Source organism: Xenopus laevis, chromosome 5S (assembly GCF_017654675.1).
Source record: "Xenopus laevis strain J_2021 chromosome 5S, Xenopus_laevis_v10.1, whole genome shotgun sequence".
Lineage (NCBI taxonomy): Eukaryota > Metazoa > Chordata > Amphibia > Anura > Pipidae > Xenopus > Xenopus laevis.
In genome coordinates, this window is record NC_054380.1 from 88,045,466 (window position 1) to 88,057,994 (window position 12,529).

Here is a 12,529-nt window from a genome sequence, read left to right on the forward strand (position 1 = left end):
GTAAAGGTATGCTGGAGAAGGGAATGAAAAACCATAAATCCAAAGAATCAGAATCAAAGTTAAAAACCTGGGGACAAAGGTCAACCTGAGGGTCTTTCTGTATTCCCCCTCCATCCCTAGAGGGTTAACATGAGGATTCACAATACCTCACACTTTACTGTCTCTCTGTGCCCCTCTACACATGGCAGTTACCTGTCATCACTGATGGTGAGAATCTATTATTGCCAGCAAATGTGCTAAAAGTTCCTGTCTCTGTTTTCTTATTATCTGTTTAGGAACGATTTTCACAGATTATAGATAACCCAAACACACAAAACTTAAAAGGTAAAAAGTAAATCAGCTAAAACGACATTTACCACAAAAGTATTACAGTGATATGCCGTGAGCAGTCCCAAAATCAGTAGTCGACTGGAGAGCATATGATTCCGCCCAATGCACCAGATATTTCAGGTTCTTTGTCTACACATGAACTTGATACCTGGAATGTCTATATTTACCCGAATCAAGCAATCCCTGGAAAAGGGAGATATGACAAACCATTTCTAAACGCTTTCCTGCCTAACATAATATAGAGCTTCAATTTACTTTTTCTATTCATATCCCATGGCCTCCCATACTTCTTCCACTCCATACCTTCTACTCCCTTTACTAACAGCAACAATTTGTATGGTTGGCTTAATGCACTTAAAGGCATGTATTATATATACATATTACTGGTTATGTTTAAGCAAAGATCTGATTAGTTTATATGTGAAATGTCAATAGTAATAATTATCACGTGTTCATAAACCTGCTTTGACAATTGCAACTATAATGGACATTCTCAGCCCAGTCTTACCAATACCAATACGTTCTAAATCTATATACTGTAGGTTGGGACTTAATGTTGTTGTAGAGTGGGTCCCCATGATCATGTTTAGGAATGTGAAGGTTCTTCACATTAAACCTGTTTTTGGCCTCAAGGCTAATTTGTTTGGGGCCCCTGATAAAATGTTTTTTAGTTGATTTGTGCTTCGGAGGACCAGTCTATGCTCCCCTTAGCAGTCAAGGACCTTCTAGAGGGGTTTTCAGGGGTATCTAGGGAAGCAACAGGCGGTATCCCTACATCTTGCCTAAACTGTATTCAGTTTGATCACCCCTTGCCATTGCTCCACAATCCACCAGGAGGGTCATCCCACTTATTTGGGAACTTTTAATATAAACAATTGCTAAAGGCCAGATAATATAAACATGGGTCATATAATAAAGTTGGAAAAACATGTGTCTGCATTTGCTATTACATAGTAATTATAATCTAGAGATGGGACAATTAAGGTTTTAAGCTTGTTATATTATTGGTAAAGTGTGTAGAGAGAAAGAATAATGGCTTTTCTGCAGTCACCTTTACCAGTCCTGTCTTGGAGCTCTTGGAAACGTTAGCCTTAAGGTCAGGACTGAAGTTATAAAGGAGGGGCAAAACACCTGGGGCTTAATTAGAGAACAGAATGAGAGAGGGAAAAGTATATAACTATCCATCTGTTGGTTGAACCATACCTGATGTGACCCTACATAAACTAGCTTACAGAGTGAGAACAAAGCTACTCAAACAATGAGCAAGTAGATGAGTAGATGACTCTGTGAAATGTATCTGCATGTATTCAAACACACCTTTTACCAACCTTAATAGTTTGTGATCAGGGCAGCCATCAGGGGGGGAGAGTTGTAGGGGGCCCCGAGGATAAGGGGGGCCCTGCCACGCCACACTTCCTTGATTAGCCAGGCCCCCCATCTTTCTGAGAGCTGCTGACTTCGGGAAGGCAGGGACGTTTAAGGGGCCCTGGCCACCAATTTTCTCATAATGTGTGGGGGGGCCTGGCCACCAATTTTTCTTTTCTCATGTGGGGTCCTAGCCACCAATATTTTTTAATGGGGGGCCCTGACCACAAATGTTTTTTTATGGGGGGCCCTAACCACCAATATCTTTTTATTTTTTATTAACATGTGGGAACCCTAGCCACCAATATTTTTTTTGTTTTTTTTTACAGTGTGGTGGGGGCCGACCTGTGGGGGTGGGGAGGGCGGACCTGTAGGTGGGGCTTGCGGTGGTTGCAGCCCAGGGGGCCCAGGAAATTTTGTCATGTGGGGCCCCGCGATTTCTGATGGCGGTCCTGTTTGTGATACAATATGTCATTGCTTAGTTTTCCCTTACAATTTTTAAGGGAAAGTTATTTGTCTGACAGTGCCGTTATACCAAAATAACAAATTTGTGGCTAATTTTGTACACACGGCTTGATCATTTGGGCATACAGTATATGGCACTACAATTATTTTTGTTTCTGCTTATGACCCTTCACAACAAGTGTTTCCCCAAACAACAAGTAAAATGAATTACCTGCCATGGGCACTAGCAGGTAAGTAAGTTCCAAGAAGCCTCATCTCTCTCTTTCTGCTCAGATTAACTTGCCTAAACAATGGATTATTGTCTATTTGGGAAGCTTTGAATTCGAGATTGGGTGGTATGCTGCCCAAAATCTAGTTTTTGTGTTGGGAAAAATTAACAAGTATAATAAAACATTCTCTAATAAAGATGTGGAATATTTAAGTTCAGTATTGAAGGGACATAGCAATAATACCAATATAATTATTTGAAGAGATGTGTTAGACATCTGAACATTTGCATCTAATAATTTACATTCTGATTGCTTCTAAAACCAGCATAGTCATGGGATGTGAAAAACAGAACTATACCTTCGCATCTCTCCGGAAACATTATTTTAGACTCGTTGCGATCTGACTGTAGTTTGGAAAGCTATTATTCTAAGTGAACATGAAGTACAAAACATGATGAATGCTATCAGCAGAAGATACAGATTCACAGAAAGAGAAAATCATCTGATATCTTTTTTTATCATGTGTTCCCACCTGTTTGCTATACAAATTTCTGGTAATTTCTTGCTGAGCAGTGTTAGGAGGATCACATAATCTTTTGGATTGCCTGTAATGCTTTCTAGCAGGCTGACTGAGCTCTTCATGTGTAGTACTGTTGTAAACACCTTCTTATTTCACAGCCTTGCTATATATGCTGGTTCTCCAAAAATATCTTACAGTAAAAATAATCATAAAAATATATTATCACATCAAATCCTTATTACAATATTCACCAAACAAATACCAAGGCCAAATTGGGTATGCATATCTTTCTAATCCAAAGTACCAAGTTGCAAAACTTTCATACACTTGGAAATGTTGATTATATTTCCAAACATCACCTCAAAGCTTCCACTTTGCTGCATCTTGTCTCCCACATATTATTATGTACCAAGATAAAACATCCTAAATATGAACTCCTGGGGTCCTCTGATTAGTTTGGTGCCCAATACGAAATGTATATTCACCCCAAAATACCATATACTTTTGGTACTTAGGTACTACGTGCTTGGCAGTCAGAGCATTTACCTTCCAACACAAAGGGGCACATTTACTTAGCTCGTGTGAAGGATTAGAATAAAAAATACTTCGAATTTCGAAGTATTTTTTTGGCTACTTCGACCATCGAATTGGCTACTTCGACCTTCGACTACGACTTTGAATCAAACGTTTCGAACTAAAAATAGTTTGACTATTCGACCATTCGATAGTCGAAGTACTGTCTCTTTAAAAAAAACTTCGACCACCTAAAACCTACCGAGCACCAATGTTAGCCTATGGGGAAGGTCCCCATAGGCTTTCCTAGCTTTTTTTGATCGAAGGAAAATCGTTCGATCGATGGATTAAAATCCTTCGAATCGTTCAATTCAAAGGATTTAAACGTTCGAATATATGATTTTTCCTTCCATCGTTCGATCAAAGGAAATGCAGTAAATCCTTTCGACTTCGATATTCGAAGTCGAAGGATTTTACTTCAACGGTCGAATATCGAGGGTTAATTAACCCTCGATATTCGACCAATAGTAAATGTGCCCCATAGTATCTAGGTGTTTGCCAGTTAAAAGGTTAACATTTAAAAATAGTGATTTTCAGTTTTTCCCCCATATGTTATAAAAGGAATAATAGCTATACATTTATAGGTCACATCTTCTTGAGAATGTAGTAGTCTGCTCTCAGATTTTAATCTGTACTTACATTCTGCTTTTCAAATGTTTTCATATTCATATCCCTTCCTATCCAAATGCTTAAACCCATCAAGAACTGATTTAATATCCAGAACTGCCATACAGGTGGTGCTGTAGTCAGGGGTCCCATGGCAGGGGAGACCTTGATAAGGAAAAGCATGATTCACAAGCTTCTAAAGGACTGGGGCTTGCTTGGACTTGGCAAGATTTGGGTAGGTTATTGGTGGAGTTTTGATATAACTGGGGAATGGCCAGGGTGGATCAGGAGCAAGGCTGTGGATGCAAGGGGCTTTTTTTCCTTTATTGCGACATTATTTTACATGTTGGCAGGGCTCACCACCTCAGGGGACCCAGTTGCCCAGTGAGCTAATAATTGGGGCTCCCCAGGGGGAGGCACCAGCTAACTTAGTAGTATCTGGCTCCATGATTACTGATAGTGGTCCTAATTATATCTAAACTATGCATATTGTTTATAACATAGTACAGACACTACTGCACAAATGATAAAACATAAGCTAGCAATGATCTGTGCAGACACTGTGGAATCAACTGTCATGCTAAACATGTGCAATGTAATGATAATAAATTGAGTGATGATCATAACTATACACATTGCTAAAACAAATATTTGCACTTGACTTGAAGTTGAGTGTTGACATGGATTTACTGAGAGATGACTGTGTAGAGAGCCCTAACTTCCTGTTCTGATAGAATTCCACATTGTAATGATGAGATAATATAGTAGATCATACACTGGTGAATAAAACTAATTTTGAGAGAAAACTATATTTGACTACGTGATCTCAAAATGACCGTAGATTAAAAATGCACTTTACCACAGTAATATTCATTTTGTTTAAAGATGGGGTTTAGTGAAACCAACCGTTGAAACAAAAATGCACCCCAGAAGCTGGTTTGGCATGCAGGGCACAGTAGGGTTAATTTACAACCACATCTGCATTGAGTTAAGTGCAATTTTTGGCAAAATCGCCATGTTTTCTACCCAAAATGCATTGTGTCTGGTTTTATTTATGCAACAACTGTGACCAACTTAATGCAACTGCACTTGCAGCCATACCTGACCCTTAGTATCTTGAAGTGTTTAAAGCAGCCGGATTTGTTAAGTAATCTTTACTCATCATGCTTCTTCAGTTCAGCTGAATGGTAAGTAATTCCTCAGCCACACAAGGTATTTGATCTCTTGCAGACTTTTGTACATAATCATCTGGATAAATAAAAAAAATCTGCATAGACAATGTCTGGAAGAGAATGGTGGGGGTTTAATTTCACAGAATGTTATGAAGAAAAGCCTTTGATACACCAAATGTTTCTCTCCAAAATGACAGTGTAATACTTTGCCTGGTCTTATAAGAAATATTAATGTTGTCATTACAACTTACAGTACAGACATATAAAATATGCATTTGCTTTTATAAATAAAAAGGCAATAATCAAAATGTAGAACAGTCTCTAATAAGCCGCAGCAAAAAACTCACCAATGCCATAAAAAGCAGGATTATGTTACAGAATAGAAAGTTAATGGTATTGGTGGTGCTAGTATGCCATTCTGTATTCCTCTTTTATGCAAATCAGGCTGTGATTTGACTGTTATAATTCAATATTTGTAAAAATAAAGCAAGAGTATAGGGAAAGTTTGTGTTAAAAATTAACTTTTACTAAGAACATTAAAAACTGTAATTTTTTATTTTGCGGTTTTTCTATCTATTTTGAGCTATTAATTTAGCTTGATGTTTATTAATACAAAGGAAAACATAAAATCCTCCAGTTTGGGCAAACAGAGGAGTTCCTGCTGGCATTTTATAGTGAGCAGTGCAGAAACTCTGCTTGTGAAGCAGTTCATCCTTTAAAAAACAACAGTTACAGAATGCTCCAGTTGCCTTTAAAACTAACATGAATATAAATGCATTAAAATATAAACGCAAACAACGCACAGGTGATATTTACTCAAAAAAGTTTGGAATCCTCAGGTGCTGCAAAGTACACTTTAATAAACCAAACTTTCCCTTTTATTTTACATTGAACCCTGCTCTTATTTGTATTCATTCTATCAGACTAGAGAACAAGAGAGAAAAAAGAAAAGAAACAAATGTGATGTTATCACTATATTTAATATTCTGAAAATGTTGCACAGTTGTGGGAACACTGCACATTCCATTCCAAATCAAAACATGAAGAAAAATGTATCAAATTTGTGTTATTCCTTTACAGAAAATGAAGAAACGGGAATATAAGTTTGTTCCAAGAAATAGCAGTGTCTGCATTCTTCCTTACGAATTCAAACATTTACTGTATAAACTGAAAAATGTTTCAAGATTTTGCTTTCCTTTGAATCACTGAACTAATATTTAGTTGTATAATCAGTGTTTCTGAGAACTCCTGCACATCTGTGTTACATGGAGTCCACCAAATTCTGGCACCTGTTACATTCCACAATTCTTCTGCATTTCTTGGTTTTGCCTTGATGTCACCCCAAAAGTTTTCTATTGGATTAACCAGGAATTGGGCTGGTCCCTCCATAGCGTCAGTCTTGTTGGACTTGAACCAAGATGTTGCTCATTTTCTGGTGTGTTTGGGGTCGTTGTCTTGTTGGAACACCAATTTCAAGGGCATTTCCTCTTTGGCATAAGGCAACACAACCTTTTCAAGTCTTTTGATGTATTGAAACGGATCCATGATCCCTGGTATGAGATAAACAGGCCCAGCAGATCATCATAGAATGATAAACATCCCCATATCATGATACTTGTGTCACCATGCTCCACTGTCTTCACACTGTACTGTGACTTGAATTCAGTGTTTGGGGGTCGTCTGACAAACTGTCTGCAGCCCCTAGACCCAAAAAGAACAATCTTGCTTTCATCAGTCCAATGTAAATTGTAACCTCTTCAGCATGTCTTTTTTTCAACAATGGGAGTTTGTGGGGGCTTCTTGTCTAATTGTCACAGTACTCACAGGTAACTTTAGACCTTCTTTGATCTTCCTGGAGCTGATCATTGGCTGAGTCTTTGTAATTTTTGCTATTCAATTTGAACGGTAGTTTTCCATTTTCTTTAATGTTTTTCAGGTTTTGGTTGCCATTTTAAAGCATGCAAGATCATTGTAGCTGAGCAGCCTATCATTTCTGCAATTCTTTATATGTTTTCCCCTCTCCAATCAACTTTTAAATTGCGGTTCTTCTGAGAAAAGTCCGTAACAACCCATTTTACTCCGATTTTCAGAGAGAAATGCACTATTACCAGCATGCACGACATTTGCTGCCTTTCTTCCTTACATAAGGGTCATAATTGACACCTCTTTTTCACAAATTGAACACCACACTGCTATTATTTGGAACAAGCCTCAATGAATTTTTCAATTACAAATAATCAGCTGACTGTTTATTGGTTTTCTATTACTCTACTACACCTACTAGTAAAATATTTGCCATGTAGAAATGTAATTTCTGCCAAAAACTGTGATTTATCAGGTTAGTGATGTTGGACTGCTATTATTTGGAACACAACTATATACTGTATAGTTGTTAGCATTCAGAATGGGGGTATTCCTATTTAGTCTAGAGGACAAAACAATGAAATCCTCTCTACTTCTTACTGTGGTATCACTGTCATAGGATATAGCAGAAAACATGTTACTCTAAACTAAAATGGATAATAAAAAAAGTTACTTTATGCCAAGGTAAAAAGTGGGTAAGACATTGGCATCCACTAAGGTGATTATGCTAAAATGTATACTCCCCAGGAGGAGATTGCTAAATAGGTCCAAAAGTTTATTCTAAACTTTACTCCTCCAAGGTACAGTATACTATACCTCAATAGCTTGAGTCTTATTTGGGTGAGCTTACCCTACCAACTCCAAATTAGCCCCCTGGCTTTTCTTCCCAACAAAACTCCTGGGGCTGTGAACTTCAACTGACTGGTATTCATTTTGCAAAAAGATCTCCAACTTTATAGCTCCTACCACCCCATTTCCCTCCTCAATTTAAAATACTAGCTAGGACAGCAAGGGGGTTACTGTATTTACTAAAATCTGAATATTTCTCATTATTTTATAAAACCACTTCGACCAAACTCCCATCCACATTTTACCTTATATATCAATAAATTAAATTTAAAAAATATGGTGCAGGAAAAGACTCAGTAAAATCGTGAAAAGATCCAAATCATAGGTTTTTTTTTGATTATTGCCTGAAAACTCAGGATTATTCGGATTATTATATGAAACCCAGCGCAGATCACGATATCTTCAATTTGCAAAAGGGACATCTGCCATTGACTTCTACATGACCTCGGCAGGTTTGAGATGGAGTATTTTATTGTTTGGACTTTCAATAAATCTAAAAAAATCCAGGTTGGATCCATAAAATCCTAACATGAGACATGAGACATATACTGTTGTATACATTTTGGGATCTACCTTTGGCCTCGAAACAGCTCTTAAATGGTCCCGGTTCCACTTAGTTGCCATCTCTCATTGTGGGTCAACTCATACCTCCCCCGCTTCAGGTACCTACAGAACATTACATTTAGGGGCAGATTTATTAAGGGTCAAATTGGAAATTCAAATTTTAGAGTTTTTTTTGTGTCAAAAAAGAAGCACCAACTGGAATGTAAATTTGAATGTGCGATTTATCAGACCTTGATCATTGAAACAGTTTTCATTTGAATATTCGCCACCTAAAACCTGCAGAGTTCATTTACCAGTCAATGGCAGAGGTCAGTTGAACTATTTCAATATGTAAATTGCCTTCTTGACATTCAAGTTTTTTTCCGGTGGAAAACTCAAGTTGTATGATTCAATTCAACTTGGTATTTCAGGTTGGGACTAAATATTAGACATTCAAGTTTTTTCATAAATAACCTCCCATTAGTACATGAGTACATTCAAATTTATTAGAGTAAAAAAAATCGATTCGAAATTCAATAAATAAATAAAAATAAATAAATTTTTACTTAGCAATGCGGGTGCTCCCACAACCCCCCTTTGTATTTGCTCTTACAGCCTGGAGCTTTGGCTAAGCTTCTTGTGGCTTGTAGCACCCCCCATACCCACCCCTATTAATTAATAATGGCCCTATGCTTTTAACTGCACCATATTTCTACATTTCTTTAAAAATGGGCGTTGGTTTGGGCAATCACTCTCTCTTAAAAGCTGCAATTCAGCAGCGGGGGAGGATTTAGCCCTCAGACAGAAACCAAGGTTCAGCAGACTTTTACTTTTTACTATACTAATGCTATTATGCAGAGAGACACAGGATCCTCAATACTATGACTGGTAGGTAAACAAGTTAGGGACTGCCATATGGGGTTTACCTTGACGTGGTATGGTGGCTTTTCAACTTTATGATCATAACTTTGTAACTAAAAACCCCTGTCTTTGTTAACACATGCATTTGCATATCTACTGAATTACTTAGACAGGGGCCCAGGGAATGTGCACTGACCCATTTGGATATGCCAGTAGCACTTCCCTTATACTTCTATATATTTTTACTTAGCAATGCGGGTGCTCCCACAACCCCCCTTTGTACAGGCCCAATAGTTACCAACTATTGGAAGGACATCCTAATTTTAATAGGCAAATATATATTCTTTCCTGTAGAGAGAGGTTGCACAGCTTGGCCAAGTAGGCTCCACTGTTTAAAATAAGCACATGAGGATCCTAAACCTGTTTCTAGGTAAAAGAAATATCCTTTTATATTGGGTAAGCCCGTCTCCTCTTACATCTGCAGCATGGCTCAATCGATCAATTGTTTCTTTTAATTAAGCCTACATATTAAGTTTGGTGTGCTTGTGAGAAACTTGGAAGTTTTGCAACAAAACAGGCTTCCCCAAAATAAAACGTTTTTCTGTGCATACAAAAATTTATATTTCAATGCTAACAACCTCTGACTCTGGCTTTGAGTTAATATTTGCTTGCTGTACCACTGTCTTTTACTGTATGGCTGGGCAGGGTAGGGGATTGTTGACTACCTATAACAATAACATTCCTCTGTGAAAAAGGTATAGTCAGTGTATAGCACTACAAATATAAAACATAAAATACTTTCACTAATGAAGTCCATATCTGTTGCAGAAGGTAAGTTAGATTGCTAGTACTGTATAATTGTCAGCATCCATTTAACACATTGGTTCTAAGAGATACAACAATTAAAGGAACAGTAACACCAAAAAATGAAAGTTGTTTTAAAGTTGTTGCCCTATGCTGGTAAAAGTTTCATGTTTGCTTCAGAAACACTTCTAAAGTTTATATAAACAAGCTGCTGTGTAGCCATGGGGGAAGCCATTCAAGCACAGGATACCCAGTCAATAACAGGGAATCCCATTGTATGCTTCAGAGTTTATCCGTTATCTGTTGTGTATCCTGTGCCTATTCAACTTTGAATGGATGCCCCCATGGCTACACAGTAGCTTGTTTAAATAAACTATTGTAGAGTTTCTGAAGCAAACACACCATGTATATTAATGCAGGACAAAAGTACACTATATTTTCATTACTTTACACTTTATTTTTTGGTGTTACTGTTCCTTTAAGTGCAGCATTCCTGGAAATTCCTCAGTTGCAATCACCAGTTCGATCTAAACTCTGTGAAGAAACAATACAAAAAACATTGGTGGTGCGCACCAAAATGTTGGAAAACTTAGTTTTAAAAACCAATGGCCATTATTGAATATACAAGTAAATGTTCATAGGTGAGTAATTGGTCCGTATTTTTTATCAGATAAAAAATAAATTATACTTGACTGTTTAATTTAACAGTTGGTGTCAAACAATAGCCCATTAGTGCCTACACAAAGTTCAGGAAGACTACTCCACACAGTCTGGTACCGAGCCTGTCTCTGGCTAGAAACAATACAAACAAATACCTTAGATACACTGGGTATGTAAAAGTTCAGGGCACATGTGGACGTGCTCTGCTCCACAGACTCAACCTCAGCTTCCAGCAAAAATAACAATGTCTACACTCATTCGTATATAAAGTCAAGTGTTTGATTGAGATATACAGGCTCTACCCTTTCACATGAGATAATTACGATAAGTTATATGCCAACCTGCTAAGGTTACCAGCTGCTGACAGCAAGGGCATAGGAAGGCCATGTAGAATAGATGGCAGTGCCAGCAATGAGACACACTGAGGAGAACTCTGTTTTAATTGCAACATGTTGGAAAAAGAGCAGGGAAAGGGTTACTTTTAGAAGATTATCTGTTTCTCGGTTTACCATTGTTTCAAAATGTATACTATGGCAGAGGCAAACTGTGTACTGCCAGGAACCATACGCAGAATAAATGGGGAAATTGTATTTAAAATACTGTAAATATGTGCCTCCACCTAAACTTATTACAACCCCTGGATTCCAAACAGCTAAATTCTAAACAAACAAACTGCATTTAATCTGTTAACATAAATACAAAAATAAATATAATTACAGCTACATTGTTTCGTTGACAATGTATTTGTATTGTGGTCATATAAAGGGTTGTATTATTTCATAAAACTTTTCCCCAATTTTCCAGCGTTGACATTAATATGCAAATAATCCTTCAATGAGATTCCCAGCTGATCTGTATAAACCAGCACTGAAGTCTGTCCTTTATCCACATGTCCGATTCCAATGTCATATAATGAAGCCAAACAATACAATATTATCACTGTATGTAAGATAATAGCAAGATGGCTGACATCGTACTAGGAATTTAATCAGCATACTTATTGGTTAATTCTCATGCATCTATAATTACGTTTTTCATAATAGAGCACTAAGGGGATCAAGAAAACATATCCTGGAGGGATTCCCATAAATTATACTGACCAGTTAAATCCTCAGGACATAGAGATATAGGTATATCATGGATACAGGTACATATAAACCAGTGCTACCCGGTTATATGAATTGATAACAGCATTCCACAAAACATGGATAATCCATAATCAAATCAGATGCATGCTGGTAATATAACAGCTTCAAAGTAATCAAATAAACATATTTACAATCTTTAGGGATACATTTTTTACTTCCGTGTTTTGTGACAAAAAGTTACGACTTCCCTCCCCACCCCTAATTTGCATATGCAAATTAGGATTCGGTTTGGCCGGGCAGAAGGATTCGGCCGAATCCTACTGAAAAAGGCCGAATCCTGGTCGAATCCCGAACCGAATCCTGGATTCGGTGCATCCCTTGTAAAAGGTGCCAGATCTCAGAAAACTGAGAGAAGCAGTTTAAAGGGCAATTTCACCTTCATTGGCAAAGCTGTTATAACATAAAACATGGCCCTAAAACTCTCAGAAATGTGTTTAAACTTTCTTAACCTGTAATTAGTGGGTTTGGCCATAAAATGGGACGTGTCATTGTGGGGCATATGAATAAGGGGTTTCCAGGAAGTTAGGGCTTTCGATAGCATTCTAAATTAATTTAAATACT

General features: G+C 37.5%; 1 protein-coding gene across 1 annotated transcript in view; it reads right to left on the reverse strand.

The window, feature by feature from the left end:
* The window catches only part of nppc.S (natriuretic peptide C S homeolog), a 33,301-nt gene that overhangs the window by 16,597 nt on the left and 4,175 nt on the right, over positions 1 to 12,529 (reverse strand). Inside the window, 1 exon segment of the mRNA NM_001093118.1 lies at positions 8,526 to 8,618. Coding sequence (NP_001086587.1) covers positions 8,526 to 8,576 — 51 coding nt within the window. The 5' untranslated portion in view covers positions 8,577 to 8,618.